The sequence below is a fragment of the Oncorhynchus nerka genome, linkage group LG20, assembly GCF_034236695.1.
Source record: "Oncorhynchus nerka isolate Pitt River linkage group LG20, Oner_Uvic_2.0, whole genome shotgun sequence".
In the NCBI taxonomy this organism is placed as follows: domain Eukaryota; kingdom Metazoa; phylum Chordata; class Actinopteri; order Salmoniformes; family Salmonidae; genus Oncorhynchus; species Oncorhynchus nerka.
Window position 1 is genome coordinate 39074892 of NC_088415.1, and position 19170 is coordinate 39094061.

The 19170-nt window shown below is 41.6% G+C and overlaps 1 protein-coding gene across 2 annotated transcripts; it reads left to right on the forward strand.

Annotated features, from left to right (window-relative positions):
* Window positions 1-444: 444 nt before the first annotated feature.
* Window positions 445-18070, forward strand: klhl21 (kelch-like family member 21). Of its 2 annotated transcripts, none has more exons than XM_029622465.2 (5): window positions 445-631; window positions 9114-10238; window positions 14869-15280; window positions 15530-15602; window positions 15774-18070. In XM_029622465.2, exons 2-5 carry the CDS (start codon window positions 9164-9166, stop codon window positions 16098-16100), a joined length of 1887 nt encoding a protein of 628 aa, XP_029478325.1. In that variant the 5' UTR covers window positions 445-631; window positions 9114-9163; the 3' UTR covers window positions 16101-18070. The 2 variants fall into 2 exon arrangements, with proteins under 2 accessions (XP_029478325.1, XP_029478326.1); XM_029622466.2 differs by lacking the exon at window positions 445-631 and adding an exon at window positions 8745-8932.
* Window positions 18071-19170: the final 1100 nt, after the last annotated feature.

The window sequence follows — 19170 nt, forward strand, 5'->3', positions numbered from 1 at the left end:
GTGTGGTCAATGTGTGTCGAATTTGGTGAACAACACATGTAATGGCTTATTTGCTACGTGTGGCTTATTTGATCAATTATACGTTTCGTAATGATTAGGTTGTTACGAGTGTACTGATATAAGTAGGAGAGGTGACATTTTATTTGGGAGTTGTGCCTGGTCGTCACTAGTTACCATAGCCACAAAGTCATCTTCCCAACATTTATCACGCTGCTGACCTTATGCCTAACCCTAACTTTAAATGAAGACGAAAAAGTACATTTATTTTATTTTATTCATCTTTACGATATAGCCAATTTTCACTATGTGGCTTTGGTTACAAGTGGAAACAGTTGTACCTGTTGTTCATATGCTTCTGCCCTCTCATTGGCTAGAAGGATCCCACCTGATCTCGCCTCCTGCCTTCCATTTTTGAATACATTTATTTTCATGGTTAGAGCGGCCACTAGAGTATCTGGGAAATACAATGGATAAACTGTGGCTGTCCCAATTCTCCACACGACGCGGAATCATGGCGCAGATAACTGGAGAAGAGAAGCAACACCAAAGTTTATTTTCAGATAGGAAATGTAAACAAATGTAAAGCTTTTAAAACTATAACCCATACGTTGACCAGAATACGTTACATTTGGTAAGTGTATTTACATAATGTTTTATGTCTGCGAAGAAGGTTTTTCCTCGATGGAAAGGAGACCGTCGTGATTGGACTGTACACTGACATTAAATAATAATGGAGTTCTACATGATATAGGAGGTGGTATATGCTGTTATATCGCATAAACAAAGACACGGGTAACTCGTAGGATACCTGTTCATCTTTAATAGTTTTCCTTGTTTATAATGAACAGAATCTAATGCGGATTAGGCCTACTCAGGGGTGACATGCACCCCCAAAATCGGAGGGGGCACAAAGTGAATGCCTGTGGTAGCCCCCGTCCATAAATTTGATAATTTTTCATTCAAACACTCGAAACAGCTTTTTCTTGCAATGTAGAGCAATAATCATTATGCCCAATTCTATGCCTGTATCCTGTTTTTTTTAAGAAACTAAATATGCATATCTGCATCTCTGCTAAAAATTGGGTAAAATATTTAAAGGAATTTCAGTGTTTTTCAGTAACGTTACATTTAGCAGGGTTCGCGTTAAAACAATTCTGCGTTTTTCACTCACAAAAAAATATAAAACACACAAAATATCTTATACAATATTCTTCTTATTGTAATTTCTGCTCGGCATCAGACTCATTTTGTGTTTCAGTTACACTTCTCCACTCTGAGAATTCACCAACAGGCATTCTATCAGCAGACAGAGCTCTGATTGATGTGTAGCTACTTTTCTCTCAGTGTAGCCTGCATTTCTTTGGTAAAATGCAAGATTGATTTCAACCAAAATACTAGGAAATGTAGCTGGCTACATTTTTTCTAGGATACACATTAAAAAATGTGCATCGTTTTTTGCAAAAGATACCCTGCCTTTTCATTGTAAACTCATGTGTGGCTGCTAGCCAACAGCGTTGCACATCTGTTGTCATCTGATGAAAATTAAGCTATTTTCAGCCGACTGTGTTCTACTAATGTATTATCTGTGATGAAAACTATCGTTGCACGCCCATGATCACTATTGAAGCAAACATTTTTTACTTTTGACTTTCAATATAGAACACAGGAGAAATGGTTTAAAACACCATTTGTTTTTTGAAGGTCTGAGTTTTGAAAATGCAGATTTCTGAACTTTTAACACGACCCCTGCGTTTAGTTATTGCTTGCCTTTCTAAAGTCTACCAACCTTGCCAGCAGGCATGCCAGCTGAGATAGTTAGACAAGCTAGTTGCCTAAATTTCAGACTGTTACCGTGGTTACTCTGGATTTTCAGTCTAACTAAAGTCACCTTACAAAAGATGCTATAGTCTCTATAAGGCAGAACGTTGAATAACCTGTATTATTATTATTGGCGGTAGGAGGTGGATATAGGGTATCCACAGGAAAGTGTTTACCACACTTTTTGCGACGCCGGTAGGTTCTGTCGCTTGTATTTTCAATCTCTTGACGCATTGCACCTGGTGCACAATATTACACTTTTCAAACCAAGACGTTTTTCCGCCAACTGTAGCATCCCGCCATCTTTTTGTCAACTTTTCTTTATAAATTAAAGGTATTGCCGGAGACAAAGCCTTTACTTTTATTTCTGCCAACCGATCTAGTCATTATTGCGGTAAAGTTCTGCCTACGGTTTAGTATGAAATGCAGCCTTAATGCTTAATTGGTATGTACTACGTTCTTAAGCTCTGAATGGTTGCTAGGCATGTTACTTCATCCATCTCTTCACATAGCCCACCCCAAGCACTGTTTTCTTAACCACAACTGGATGGATCCATAAATAATTACTGTGTGGAATAAATTTCACAGAATTATGAAAATATTGGAATGAAGTAGGCTATAGCAATTGAAGGCATCAAATTGTTGTTTAGTGAAACTCCCAAAGTCATCCAATTGCTATAGTACATTTGAAGCAATAGCCTACCTGCGTGTGGTCAACTATTCCAGCACCGTTTCACGCTGCTTTGAGACAAGCATGGGGACTCTTCTTGATCAATCAATCAATGTCAGATTTGTATTTTCACTGATTCTCTGTTTGAATATTTGTTAGCTAGCATTTCTATAGCCTAATTGTAGCCTAAGTTGAAGTGAGTGCTGCTCATGATCATCTTGTCTAGTTGGCTCATTTATTATCACTGATCAGAACATTTTGCCAGCATGTTATGTAGCTTAACAAGTGGATTATTTTGCTCTTCACTTGCAGTAGTTTAGTAGCCTAGGCCTTCTCCCGACCAAAAGCCTGTGACTTGTCTTAAGCAATCCAATGGGATTTTTAACTGAATCGCTGTCTGTATATTTGGTTAATTCTCTGAGTGGGCAAATAAGGGGAGGTGGTATTGCTAGTCTTTTGTTTGCTCATCTATCACTGATCAGAAACATTTACCATGGAATAACATAGTCTAAATCAAGTGAAGGCCTGTTATTTTACTTGATCGCGTAAAGGCAACTCCAAAAGCCTGCAGAGGTTGTGAAATATGAATACCAGACTCGCATGCTTTTGAAAATATAGATTGATATTATTTTATTTTGGTATCATGATGAAGGTACTATCAATGTAACACCCTATGCTTGCTCCCTAACAAAGCGGAGTGAGAGTATAATTTAAAATGTATTTAACCTTTATTTAACTAGGCAAGTCAGTTAAGAACAAATTCTTATTTATAATGACAGCCTACCAGGGAATAGTGGGTTAACTGCCATCTTCAGAGGCAGAACGACAGATTTTTATCTTGTCAGCTCAGGGATCTGATCCAGCAACCTTTCGGTTACTAGCCCAACACTCGAACCACTAGGCTACCTGCCGTCCTTAAGAGAGTAGGAAAGCGATGAAACGTGGCTCAAAGAACATGGGCTTGCCTTGGGCTCTATTTCCAAATATCACTTTTTATATGACAGCGGTTCCACACGTTGCCATGACGCAAGTTGTTTGGGAAAAATATTTGTATTTTACTCTGTTCTATTTCATTATATAATATAGCCTACTATTAAATGCTGTGTGTGTGACTGTGATCAGGGTAGCCTAAGTGTGTCTTGTCTGTTTAATGAACAAAATAACTTTTGATTTCATGTGCTTGGGGCACAGACAAGTAACATAATTCATTTTAAAATATCCCATTTTATTCTTTTGAAAATAAATATAATGTTATAATGTTTCTTAGGACCTGCCTAAAACCAATCAAAAATGTATTTCCTTGTGACGGTGTATATTCCATGGATTTATTCAAATAGATGTTCACCTACATCGGCCCACGCCTACTCCCATTCCTGAACTTGCGGGCATGTGCACGGGACATATGAAAGGCTTATCCCGGCAAGAATGTGGTAAAAATGGGACTGTTAAGAATTGGGCCCTAAAAAACATAGCCTTGTATTTTTACAAGCAACATACTGTAATGTCTGTCTGTAACGAGTATATGTTAACAATAGCCGAATGTAACCGACCGTAGTCGACCCGAAGCACGCTTCCTCGCAATCAGATGGAAGTGTTTGACGTTCGGTCTGTGGTTCGGTTAGGCTCGGCCATATTGTGCAAGTGTTTGTCACGTGCGAATTGCATCAATGTTGAAAATAAAAACCGTAAATACAAACCGATATACAGACCAGCATACTGACGGTTGGGCTGATAACACTTCCCTGTAGATATTTTGTATCAGATTACCACCGTGATAGAGTCAAAATCATCAGACAACGGGTAAAGTAAGTTTAAATGATGTTTGTTCAACATTCTGACTTGTAATGGGACTGTTCGTGAATGTTGAGCCTACATGTTAGAGACAAGTGTGTAAGTATTTCACTCTCAAATTCAAAAAGAGGCTAACAAGCTAGCTACTCTAACCTGATTGATAGCCTAAAATGGCTTCTTGGTAGCTAGTCATGAGATTGGGAGATTGGGAACCTATCTGGGCTAGCTAAAGCCAACTTCATAAAATTGCTAAGTGACTAGGAGCTAGTATTTCATAGAGAGAAAAAGTCATAATAAAGAAATTAATGTTTATTTTCTTTAACATGACAAATCTGATTGGGCATGTGCCTCTGTGCCGCCTATGGGCATGATACCTCTGGGCCTACTGTCTTTACTGCTAGAAAGAAAGAAAAAAAAGATGAATGCCGTGGGGTTTATGATATTGTGGTAATGTGGTCTTGATACATTTCTTTGTATCATAAATTGAAACACTTGCATGGATTTGGCTTTTACTATGGATTTGGGTTGGTGAACTACATTGTAAACAGAGGTTCACTGAAGTCTGAACTGATCTGTGCTAAAGTATTTTTGTTGCACGTACTGTACATGTGCATTTAGGAGGAACCATTAGCTGTAGATATGACTCTGACTGTGAACATTATTCTAATCCATCACCCACACACTTACATACACAATCTCACCACGCACGCACACACCACTTATGCTGCTGCCATACTATGTATTATTATTTCTCCTGCTACCAGTCTCCTAATTCCTGCCTATATCTACCTCAATACTCTAGTATCCCTGCACATTGTACATTTGGTTCTGGCACAGACCCTGTATATACTGTAGCTTCTCTCTTATTTCATGTGTTTTTTTTTAATTAATTATATTTTGTTATTAGTTATACTTTTTACTACCCTGCAGCATCTGTGTTGTCATGGACATTTACCTACCAGGTGCAATATTAGCCTGGTCCCAGCTCAGTTAGTGCCATCTTGCCAAATCATATGATGTGGCAATTAGAGAGTACTAACAGATCTGCGACCAGGCTTATATTGGCCTGCTGGTGGCTAGTACTTTTTCAAATGTATCCTGGGTTTCTAATCACTGTTCTTTCTTTTTTAAATAATATTTATAGCTCAGTTTAAGTGATGACTAGGCACTTTATGGATCCATGATTTTGGTGTTGGTTTTGAACTGAGAGTAATTAGGTTTTGGATTTTGCTTCTTTGGTGTTTACCAGGGCCTACCAGCAGGGGGCCAACAGAATATGTTGTTGTTTTGGCTGCATAGTAAAGTCGGATCCACTAGAAGGAAAACAGTTAAGTCTGGTTTTGATTTACCCCAACCGTGTACACAGAATAGGCCTAGCTTCCAAATAAACATTTCATAGCTGGATTCGAAGACTTTCTGAAACCACACTTCATAACATAATGACTCTTTTGGCTGTAGGCACACATTCATGGAGATCAATGTACTTCATTCCAGGATCACTGGGGAGGATTTTCTTTTTATAAACATTTTGTTTACGGTTTCACTCTGTGGCTTCAGGATGTGTGCCATATTATGTTTCTAGAAAAATAACCTAAAGAAGACTTTCAGGCTGAAAGTGAGGCCTTGTTCTTCTATGTTCTTAACAAATTGTTTGTGACCATGTGGTCTGACATTTACCTCTTGGTATTTTGAACTGTCAACTGTACAGTCATTGGTGTGAACAAGTGTATTTAGAAGAAAATGACACCTATAGATTCATCTATTACCACTATATTACCAAGCTTAGCTCATCAGCCATTCCCCATTTCCACCCAAGAAAAATAGTCCAGCAACTTATTAGATGACGACTCGCTTTTTATTGAGAACTATGACTGACCGTGTTGACTCTATCTTAGGGGGTTTCACCAAGGAGGTCATACTTCCTAACTATAGAGCATGATTCAAGTTCCTAGTTCCTGGCCACACAGGCCACTACTGTTATGAAACGTGGTGAGGGTGGTGGCATGTATCGTCCACGTTTGCCAATAAACATAAAATGCTTCCTGTGTGGGTTGGTGGGTAGGTTCTAGTCACATGGTGCCTGATGGTCACAATACTTTCTCTGTATTCCTCTCCTGGTCCTGACATACCAGCCAGTTAGTCCACCGACCTCTGCTCTTTCCTTCCTTCCACCCACCTCTGCTCTCTCCCTCGGTCTGAGTGAAGGCTATCGCTTTCACTCTGCTATTCTAGGTTGGTAAACACTACTCGTAAATTGCTTAATACCCCTCTCTGGTATTTGGAAATCACTTAACCTTACTCTCTATGTGTCCCACAGATATAGTTCTAACATGTATGTTTGTCAAAAAACAGTGTTGTTCATGTACATTTACAGAGTGCCCAGCTAGCACATAATGTTCTGAGAACCATATCTTTCTTAGAGCTTGGTGAGAGCGTGGTTGTCCTATGTTTATTTTGCATTCAACCTTCCCGCAACTTTCTGGGAATGGTGCAGGATAGTTGCTTGGCTTTTGAACATTCTCAGCACATTTTAAGAACGTAAACAAAACAACTTTATTTTCTTGACATTTCATTACTTTACCAGACTAATTCCAGGGATAGAGAACAGAAAATCATAGGTGTGACACGGTATCAGTGAGATTCAAAATCACAAAAAAACTATTCACATGATTGTCTAAGCAAATTCATTTCCATGTGTCCTACAGTATCTGTGCTTGGAGTTCAAAACAGTTAACCCAAACTAAGCTAGCAGTGTTATTAAAAGTCTTATTGAAACATGTTCTCAGAACATTATTGAATTACCTTCAAATAACCTATAATTTCTGTTCTTAGAACATTCAAAAATCTTCCAGTAAAATGTTCTCAGAACCTCCCTGCAAACTAAAAATGTACGTTCTCAGAACTAGCAAAATGTTTACTTCTGTTCTCAGAATATAAAAAAAAAAAATAGTTTTACCGGTCAGGAAACGTATGGCTTCGTTCCCAGAACCAATAGGAAACCAAAAATGTATGTTCCCACAACTTCCAAGGAACCAAATGTGCTAGCTGGGTAGGCTATCAAACTTACTTGCACACCAAGATGGGGGCGAGAAGGAATAGTAGTGTGGATGGATATTTGTCCAATTGAATGTACTATAATATCCAATTCAATATATGACCAGAAAGGCAGTAGCTGGCTTGTATAATGCTGTACTATAGGAGTTATAGCCTAACACATTGACTTCATAGACGTATGTGGAATTGGTGAACCAGACCCTAGCACAGTACAAGGAAATGCAATTATCCCTTTCAACCTGAAACAATCACTTACCCAGAAGTTTTAAAGAGCAGAGCTAGGAAGACTCTAGAGCAGGTTTCAGACCCCTGTAGAGTATGCTAACCTTTAGGGGGCCCACTCTGTCCTTGGTGGGTGGGGGGGGACTGCTGGCTGCATTGTTGAATCCTGGTGTGGAATGTGAGCTGTGTGCTCCGCTGAGGTTCTACGCACTGCGTCTTCTTTTTTTCTGGCCACGGAAGGCCTTTATGAAGCTCATCTCTGTAAAGACCTGTGTATTTTATTTAAGTAGGCATGGTTTTCCTGTAATCCCACCTGGAATCATGTTGGATTCTAATAACCATGAATCCATCCCAAAGTTTTTACTGAGCCTTCAGATGACTGGTAGCTGTTGAAGTTCCCCAATGACATAACATGTAGAATAGCATTGATGGCGAGTCGACTTCCGTGTCGATGTCCAATATGAGTTGTACAATTTGACCTGATAATCGTCTTACAAATAGGCTACGTCTAGAAGATTACAGATTTAAAGGCAACATTAGCGAGAAATAACCTTCCAGTAAGAAACCAGGGGCTTCTATTTAGATGTGTGAATCGTGCGACACTACCGACACAGTGACTCACAGTTTTAAACCAGCTCCTAAAACGTTGTAACATTTTCTTTTGAGACTCCCTCCTTGTCATGGATGTTCTCCTTATTAGAGCAGACTTGTTATAACTTTTCAGTGCGAAACCAGGGAGCTCTCCTTATGCTGTGGCACGCTAGGTGATTTAATAGTTTTACAACAGTTTTCAGAGAACTGTGAGACTTTATTTTTTGTCAAGTAGGCATTTCTTGTGTTTGGCCTGGCTTTAGTCTGTCCTGTGTTTTTAACAAGCTGATTTGTGGGTATTATGACAGGAAGTGCAATGTTTGAGTCTGAGGGTGACTGTCAGCAAGCTAGTGGCGGGCTGGCTGGCTCTAGTTTGACAACTAACTTCGGGGGGGCTGATAGGAGGATGTACGTTAGGCAGACAGAGATATGGGAGTTGAGATAATCCACAACGTATTAGGTGTACTCATACACACACACACACACACACACACACACACACACACACACACACACACCCCTCCCCACACAGTGGAAATGGACACTGCCTGTTGGTGTATTTATAGACCCAGAGCTCTCTTTCTTAAACACGGACAGGGAGCTGCTCATAGTCACTGGAGCTGTCCAAATTGCAGTGGTACCTTCTAGAACACAGGCAACTTTTTTCACAGTGTTGTTTTCCTGTTTTAATTTGCCCAGTAGGTCTCATCAGGCAGGGGCTCCTCATAATTTATTTTACTGTAATTTAGCTGGTTCTTATTTGTGTTGAAAATACCACCGGTTTCTGTAAGTAGCTTGCCTTGCTAACACTAACTCTGTTGAATTTTTACAGTGTTGCTTATTTATTTAGTGTGTTTTTGGTTTGTAGGATATATATTAAGAGTATGGTACAGTGAGTGAATCTGTGAATCTGAACCCGTTTAGAAGTGATTGTAAGAGAAATGCTAATGCTGTTTCTGTTTTTCAGATTGGGTTCATCTTCTGAGTACAAACTCTTTGAGATATCCAAACAAAGAGATGGAGGGAGGAGTGATGAACAGAGGGGGGTTAGAGGGAGGAGTGATATCTGAGAAGCCAGTGATCCAGACGCAGCCGTCCACGCTGCCCTTCTTCGACACGGCCCACGCCTTCAACCTTCTCCGGGGGATCCACGAGCTCCGTGCCGAGCGCAAGTTCTTCGACATCACTCTGTGCGCCGAGGGCCAGGAGTTCCACTGCCACCGCACCGTGTTGGCCGCAGCCAGCACCTACTTCAGGGCCATGTTCGCCGGGACATTGAGAGAGAGCGCCATGGACCGTGTGGTCCTTCACGAGGTGTCTGCTGAACTGCTGGGCCTGCTGGTGGACTTCTGTTATACAGGCCGAGTCACAGTCACCCAGGATAATGTAGACCTTCTGCTGAAGACTGCCGACCTGTTCCAGTTCCCCTCGGTCAAAGAGGCCTGCTGTGCCTTCCTTGAGCAGAGGTTAGACGTCTCCAACTGCCTGGAGATCCAGGACTTTGCAGAGGCCTACGCTTGCCGCGATCTAGCCGTCAGCGCACGCCGCTTTGTCCTCAAGAACATTGTGGATCTGGCCAAAGGCAAGGACTTTGAGCGGTTGCCCTGGAAACGTTTGCTGGAGTTTGTGTCGGACGACGCGCTGTGTGTGGACAAGGAGGAGACGGCCTATCAGATTGCGGTGCGCTGGATCAAAGCAGACCTACAGAGGCGGCTCCACTACTGGCCCGAGCTGCTGCAGCAGGTGAGACTACCCTTTGTGCGCCGGTTTTATCTACTCGCCCACGTGGAGAGTGACCCACTGGTCTACCTCTCCCCCTCCTGCCTGAGAATGGTGAGTGAAGCCCGGAGCTTCCAGTCGTGTGAGTACGACCGCCACGACAGACCCTGCCAGCGCATGAGGCCACGGCCCTCAACCGGACTGGCTGAGATCCTGGTTGTGGTGGGAGGCTGTGACCAGGACTGCGATGAGCTGGTCACTGTGGACTGTTACAACCCTCAGACTGGACAGTGGCGCTATCTGGCTGAGTTCCCTGATCACCTGGGAGGGGGCTACAGTATAGCTGCCCTGGGCAACGATATGTATGTCACAGGTAAGTTGACAATACCTGATCATTCAGGTATACTTTATAATGGATTTATGAAGGGTAATAAGTAGTTTTACATGTGACAAAGTATAATCTACATTGAGTTTAACTTTACAATGGACTGCAGTGTACATAAGTGGTTATAGTTGCTGTGTGGTGTCTTAGTCACTCTGTTACCAGAATACTCTGCAGCTTTCCAGCCATTTTGCATCTTATGAAATAGCAGGCAGGCAGTGTGAGTATAAATAAAACACAGCAGCCAGCTACTCTTGTTATATTTGAGAGTTAAGGTGAGTTAGCTAGGCGGGAGGGGTATGGTGTCCTGCTAAGACTGCAGCAGTGGTCCATGGGCTCATCACTGATAGACAGACCTGGATTCACATCAAATATTTATATATACACAAGATGACTGACTCTCTTTAGAGCCACTGTTCCTCCATCTTGGCACTCCCCAACTATTGTAAAAAAAATATTTTGGAAGATATAGAAATGCAGTTATTAATGTCTACATTTGTTTTTCCACATTTATACTATGATTACCTTAATGCATAGTTTTGAAATTATACTGAGCAGAAATATAAACGCAATATGCAACATTTAACTACTTTCAACGAAAATAAATCAGTTAATTGAAGTAAATTAATTAGGCCCTAGTCTATGGATTTCACATGACTGGGCAGGGGTGCAGCCATCGGTAGGCCTGGCTCTCAAGTGGGGAGCCAGGCCCAGCCTATCAGAATGAGTTTTTTCCCCCACAAAAGAGCTTTATTAGAGAGAAATACTCCTCCGCAAAACACCAGTCTCAACGTCAACAGTGAAGAGGCGACTCCAGGATGCTGGCCTTCTAGGCAGAGTTGCAAAGAAAAAGCAATATCTCAGACTGGCCAATATAAATAAGATGGGCAAAATAACACAGCATCTTGGTGTCGCTTCTTCACTTTTGACGTTGAGACGGGTGTTTTGCGGGTACTATTTAATGAAGCTGCCAGTTGAGGACTTGTGAGAGGCGTCTGTTTTTCAAACTAGACACTCTAATGTACTTGTCCTCTTGCTGAGTGGGCACCGGTGCCTCCCACTCCTCTTTCTACTCTAGTTAGGGCCAGTTTGCTCTGTTCTGTGAAGGGAGTAGTACACAGTGTTGTACGAGATCTTCTGTTTCTTGGCAATTTCTCACATGGAATAACCTTCATTTATCAGAACAAGAATAGACTGACGAGTTTCAGAAGAAAGTTATTTGTTTCTGGCCATTTTTTGAGCCTGTAATCGAACCCACGAATGCTGATGTTCCAGATACTCAACTAGTCTAAAGAAGGCCAATTTTATTGCTTTAATCAGGACAACAGCTGTGCTAAAATAATTGCAAAAGTGTTTTCTAATGATCAATTAGTGTTTTAAAATGATATACTTGGATTAGCTAACACAGCGTGCCATTTGGAACACAGGAGTGATGGTTGCTGATAATGGGCCTATGTACGCCTATGTAGATATTCCATTTAAAAATCAGCTGTGTCCAGCTACAATAGTCATTTACAACATTAACAATGTCTACACTGTATTTCTGATCAATTTGATGTTATTTTATGGGAATAAAACTGTGTTTTTCTTTCAAAAACAATTACATTTCTAAGTGACCCCAAACTTTTGAACGGTAGTGTACATCATTGGTTCAAATACAATTTGAAATCTGTATTATACTTTGAGTATGTATTTGAAGCTGCCTGTAGTGCTAGACATGCAGGGTTTGCCATTTTGGGACTATTGTTTTGTTAAGCCAGACAAGCTCAATCAAGCACAGATAACATATTGGAAGTGATTTTAAATAGTAGGCTATTTGAACCCAGGTCTAAATGAGGGGCAATCATCATTACCGAGTGGCCTTCAGGTTCAGGAAAAGACCGTGTTTCCACTGAGAAAACATCCCAAGCCCTCTAACGCTGCCTGTAATGCTGGTCAGTGATAGGGGTCATAAATCATTAGCAGTGGTCTCATACGTACCATCGCTGGCAGCAGGATCAGAAGGAGCAAATGGCTGTAGCACAGAACACATGGTTGGGAAATGGGCTGGTTTTATGAAAGGGCTCTTCAGGTTGATTTAGTAGGGTACCTTTGATTCAATGCCCTTGTGGCAATATTGTCATTACATCTACAAGGTGAAACTACATAAGGACACAGAATGTGAGTAGAGCACATGGCCAGGAAACTGAAAGAAGATATTGCATTTGATTAAACTATTGAAATTGCATTTCCCCATTTAGCTGTTGCGAAAGCAGCAGCTGCTCTTCCTGGGGTTCACACAAAACATGAAACATGACATAATACAGAACTTTAATAGACAAGAACAGCTCAAGGACAGAACTACATACATTTTTAATAAGTCACACGTAGCCTATATATCAATACGTACACGTATTGTGTATACATCATGGTCAAATTGTTGTGCCATGAGGCGTTGCTTTATCTGTTTTTTGAAACCAGGTTTGCTGTCATTTGAAAAATATGAGATGGAACGGAGTTTCATGCAATAATGGCTCTGTATAATACTGTACGCTTTCTTGAATTTGTTCTGGATTTGTGAAAAGACCCCTGGTGGGATGTCTGGTGGACTCGTAGCATCAGTTTCCAAGTTAATCATCATGTAAAAAAAACTGCAAATATTGTGGAGGGCCACTTCCACATAAAGCTGATACTGTCACGCCCTGACCATAGAGAGCCTTTTTATTCTCTATTTTGGTTAGGTCAGGGTGTGACTAAGGTGGGTAAATCTAGTTTGTTTATTTCTATGTTGGCCTGGTATGGTTCCCAATCAGAGGCAGCTGTTTCTCATTGTGTCTGATTAGGGATCATATTTAGGCAGCCATTTCCCCACTGTGTTTTGTGGGATCTTGTTTTGAGTCTGTGCATGTTGCACCTCAGTACTGCACGGTCATTGTTGGTTTCTTGTTTTAAGTTTCACATAATAAAGATGTGGAACTCCAATCACACTGCGCCTTGGTCCGTCTACACACGATCGTGACAGATACCCAGATCTCATGTCAGGTTGACCTCTTGGGAATTTCTGCAAGAACAGCAAAGGGTTTTCAATAAGCACCACAGTGCATTCGGAAAGTATTCCGACCCCACTACTTTTTCCACATTTTGTTACGTTACAACCTTGTTCTAAAATTGATGAAATTGTTTTTCTCATCAATCTACACACAATACTCCATAATGACGATGCAAAAACAGACTTGACATTTTTGCAAATGTATATTTTAAAAAAAAAATAATGAAATTACATTTACATAAGTCATCAGACCCTCTACTCAGTACTTTGTTAAAGTGCCTTTGGCAGCAATTACAGCTTCAAGTCTTTTTGGGTATGATGCTACAAGCTTGGCATACCTGTATTTGGGGAGTTTCTCAAATTCTTCTCTGCTGGGGAGCGTCGCTGCACAGCTATTTTCAGGTCTCTCCAGAGATGTTTGATCGGGTTCATGTCCGGGCTCTGGCTGGGCCACTCAAGGACATTCAGAGACTTGTCCCGAAGCCATTCATGTGTTGTCTTGGCTGTGTGCTTAGGGTCATTGTCCTGTTGGAAGGTGAACCTTCGCCCCAGTCTGAGGTCCTGAGCGCACTGGAGCAGGTTTTCTTCAAGGATCTCTCTCTGTACTTTGCTCCGTTCATCTTTCCCCTAGTCTTCCAGTCCCTACCGCTGAAAAACATCCACACAGCATGATGCTACCACCACCATGCTTCACTGTAGTGATGGTGTCACGTAGTGATATGACGTTTGGCATTCAGGCCACAGGGTCAATCTTGGTTTCATCAGACCAGAGAATCTTGTTTCTCATAGTCTGAGAGTCTTTAGGTGCCTTTTGGCAAACTCCAAGCGGGCTGTCATGTGCCTTTTTACTATGGAGTGGCTTCCATAAAGGCCTGACTGGTAGAGTGCTGCAGAGATGGTTGTCCTTCTGGAAGGTTCTCTCATCTCCACAGAGGAACTCTGGAGCTCTGTCAGTGTCTATCGGGTTCTTGTTCACCTCCCTGACTTGTTCACCTCCCTGACTCTAGGAAAAGTCTTGATGGTTCCAAACTTCTTCCATTTAAGAATGATGGATGCCACTGTGTTCTTGGGGACCTTCAATGCTGTAGAATTGTTTTTGTACCCTTCCCCAGATCTGGGCCTCGACACTATCCTGTCTATGAGCTCTACGGACAATTCCGTCGACCTCATGGCTTGGTTTTTGTTCTGACATGCACTGTCAACTGTTGGACCTTTTTTATATATACAGGTGTCTGCCTTTCCAAATCATGTCCAATCAATTGAATTTACCACAGGTGGACTCCTAGTTGTAGAAACATCTCAAGGATGATCAATGGAAACTGGATGCACCTGAGCTCAATTTCGAGTCTCATAGCAAAGTGTCTGAATACTTATGTAAATAAGTTATTAATTAATTAATTTTTGCAAGACTTTCTAAAGACTTAAAGACATCATGTGGTATTGTGTGTAGATGTTTTATTTAATTCATTTTAGCACAAGGCTGTACAAAATATGGACAAAATGAATGGGTCTTAGTACTTTCCAAATGCCCTGTAGCTACTTGTATTTTTGTGGATCTCTTCCATCTCTGACACCTTTCTCTCCTGTCCTTAGGAGGATCTGACGGTTCGCGACTCTACGACGGCGTGTGGCGCTACAACTCCAGCGTGAATGAGTGGACCGAGGTGTCGCCCATGCTGAAAGCCCGGGAGTACCACAGTTCCTGTGTCCTCAAGGGCCAGCTGTATGTGGTGGCGCCAGACAGCACGGAGCGCTACGACCACGCACTGGACTGCTGGGAGGCCCTGCCCCCCATGCTGCACGCCATGGACAACTGTTCCACCACCACCTGCAGGGGGCGCCTTTACGCCATTGGCTCCATGACCACCACTGGGGAGGATAACATGGCCATCCAGTGCTATGATTCGGAAGCCAATCGATGGTCCCTAGTCAACTGTGGGGAGCTGCCTCCGTGGTCCTTCGCTCCCAAAACGGTCACTCTCAATGGGCTCATATACTTTGTCAGGTGAGGAGAATATGGACAGGAATGTGCAACTTTATAAAAAAACATTTTTAATCTCAATGGGATCAACTTTATAACAGTTGGATGAGATTTTAAAAAAAATAACTCTACATAATGTGGTATTACATACAGGTCAATTATTCTGTTCTAATGTTAAAAAAACTGCCCATCAGCAAACAGACAAAAGGAGGATGAATGCTATATGATTTTGGCTAGGCGTGACATTTCTCACTGTAGATTCTTGCGTTCTAGGGATGACTCGGCAGAGGTCGACGTCTATAACCCTCAGAAGAATGGATGGGACAAGATTAGCCCCATGACACAGGTATGTGACACACTCAAGGTGTTAAGTCTTATGGCTTGACACACTTTTTCCATCAGCCTTGACAATAGTATTTCTTATCAAAAAATGTAATGCATGTGTATCTGTAATTGCAGACAACACAAGTTTAGTTAAGATGATAATCTCAACTGATAATCACATTTTTTCCTTCAGGTCCATGTAGGAGGCAGTGTGGCAGCCCTGGGCGGTCGTCTCTTTGTGTCTGGTGGCTATGACAACACGTTTGAGCTGTCTGATGTGGTGGAAGCTTATGATCCCTCAACCCGTACCTGGACCCCCACGGGCCGTTTGCCCCAGCCCACCTTCTGGCATGGCAGTGTCAGTATCTTCCGCCAGTTCATGCCCGCCGTATCCAACACTTTCGAACCCATTGACCTGCCCGAGGCCAACTCCATCCACCTGCACCGACACCACCGCAACCAGGCCCTGCACAACCACAACCTCAATCTCAACCAGAACCACGACGTCAACCCAGTGTAACACACTACATGGACTAATGTTTCAGGGGATATCATCCTGACTGTTTAGGTTTACTGTGAAAACATACACCTCATTATGATACTACAGATAGACGGTAGAAAAAACGTGATAGTGCACTCTGCTTATAGTGAATGCGGTTATAGTGATTAACTGCTTATAATGATCAAATTGTCCTGCATGGGTGAGATCACTATAGGACTGTCATTACATTACACTGTGTCACTTCTGTGACAGAGGATGTGTGCAGTTGTGTCACCCTTGTTATTTACTTGCCTGCCACTCTGTCATAGCGCACGATCAGTTTGCCTATTATTGACTGGACTAATAGACTGGCTGGGTATGAAGGTCTCATGTTGGGGAAAGCACAAGCTGCCCATACATGGGCAGGCAGTAGTAGTGTTTCGTCTTGATTATGCTTGTGTCATTTTTCTTTTTTACATAATCAAGTAACTATGGAGCTGTTTTCCACTTTTCGGTTGTTTAGAGTGAGAGCCAACATCATCCTTCAGAATCAATGGCATGAGCCCATACATTCCAAAAGCCAACACCACCACAAAAAGGTTTTTGAGCACTAAACCAGATTTGATCATCGTTGAGAGATGTATCTGGAGATTTGTCCAGAGCTATACTGCTAGGAACCTGTTATGGAACCATAGGGTGGAATCAGAACATGGTTGCATATGATGCAACTGGGACTGGGCTGATCGATTCCCTAGATGAGTTCTCATTCTATTTCTATATCCCTGTTTTATACCTGGTGCTAACATGGGTCCTTTGTCCTAATCTTGTCTACATTCTGATTGTGCAAACATTTCAAGAAACGTGTCTACATATGGTTTTAAAATGTCTGTTATTCGTCCAGGGCAGCAGGTAGCCTAGAGGTTAAGAGCGTTGGGCCAGTAACTGAAAGGTCACTTTTTCAAATCCCTGAGCTGGCAAAGTGGGAAAATCTGCTTTTCTGCCCTTGAGCAAGGCACCAACATAACAACTGCTCCCCTGGCACCTTGAATGTTAAGGCAGCCCCCCACACCTCTCTGATTCAGAGAAATGCGTACGACACATCTCGGTTGAATGCATTCAGTTGTGCGAATGTCTAGGTGTCCCCTTTCCCACTGTGTCGGCATTGTGACCAGATTTCCTGGTCCCTTCCTTTTTATACAAATGATTTCATAGCTATTCCTTCAAAATAATATAGATTTATTGTAAGACATGTTGATCTAATCAGTTAATGGTCCCACCTGTCAATGATTTTAGAGGGCGGAATAATTATATAAATGGTTTCTCTGTCCAGATCTGTCTAGACTTCTAGTCAGACGCGCATTGTGTCTGGATATCTTACATCTGGAAGTGGGCAGGATGATCAGATCACAATGTGTCTTTTAATTATCTACACCTGTCTAAAAATGTGGTCACAATCAGAATGTGGACAAGATCAGGACAAAGGATGCATGTATAAATGGGGCTAATGACAATATTCTATCAGATGCTGATCACCATTTTCCTCTCGCTCAACCGGACTGACTCTGTTTCAGACTTTGTTGGCATGACTACCAATCTAGCCTGCATGAATTAATGGTCATATATTTTCTTTGAAGATTGCCTTCATTATAGATGCTTTATTTTATTAGAATGGTTTCATTTTATTTATGAAAATGTATATGTTTTTATAGTGTTATTTCTGATAATGTTAGTTTTTTTCCATTGCAACAGGAGGCACAGGTACATATGAAAATAGATTGTGGTAAAACGACCACTGTCAACTGGAAGTAATAACACATTCTCAGCTTATTTCTGTAACATTGTTTGACTAAAGTCAATTTTAGTATTGTGTACTTACATTAATGCTATTATGTTTATTGTGTTTTCTTAGTTTTCATACAAGTTGTTTGTGTTGAAACATTTTTGTGTTGTAGTGATGTCCTTACAGTGAGTGTTATCACAATTAAACTGCAGGCAGGACTGTTACTTAATACTGTTTACTGCTTGACTTGATTGATGCAAGACAATCCCATTCATTTACTTCTCACAAACTGACCTATTGGCTCGATTTGTCTCATCACTGATGTACAGTGTAAAAACGCAAACTTAATAACCTTAAGTAAATTAAGGTTATGTATTTTAAGTATTACATGTAACCTTTTATTTATCAAGGTGAGGACCAGAACAAATTCTAATTTACAATGATGTCCTGGCCAGTGAAGACTGGAAGCAGCTTAAGACGAGTTGTAAGCTCATTGGCAGACCCCAATGCACAGGCAAAATGAATATGAAGTCCACGGAGTAGGGAAATGTCTTGAGGGGTTTCATAGTCTACTGGGCTGAGTAGGGGCATCCACTGGGTGAGGTTCTTCTGTACAGCGCAACTCTCCAAGTGTGCCATTCATTTAGACAAACACGGCTACTGCAATACCCACCGGGCCGGGCACACCACGTCATTTCAACGCAGATAATTGTATAATTGGTTGATAACGTTGATCAATGACATTACAACCTTTATTCACCCAGTCTAAAAGACTGGTGGAAAAGTTTTAGTTTGGAATTTCCAACGTGTTATCACTATGCTTTCAACCATCTACAAGCACCACCAAATTCCAATGGAAAAACAATGTCTGATTTTTGGTTTAGTTGTCACCCAAATGTCCATCACTACGCTTTCAACCATTTAAAAGCACATGTCAGATGTTCTGTTTATTTATACAACAGATTGGGTTATCATCGAATAGCAGAACCAAATGACCTAGATTGTGGTTGAGATTACATTAAAAGTACATGGCGCAAGTGATCAATGCTGTTCCAAGATTCTGGCAGATTATTACAACAATTGTGAACATCCCCACAGACCTGTGACTGGCCATTGCATGCTACAGGTAACTGCCAAAGGCAACACCAACATAAAGTGTCTTAATAGGGCGTTGGGACACCACGAGCCGGAACCGCTTCAATGCACCATGGCAGAGATTCGTCAAGTGTCTGGAACTCTATTGGAGGGAAGCGACACCATTCTTCCATGAAAATTCCGTAATTTGGTGTTTTGTTCATGGTGGTGGAAAACACTTTCTCAGGCGCCAAT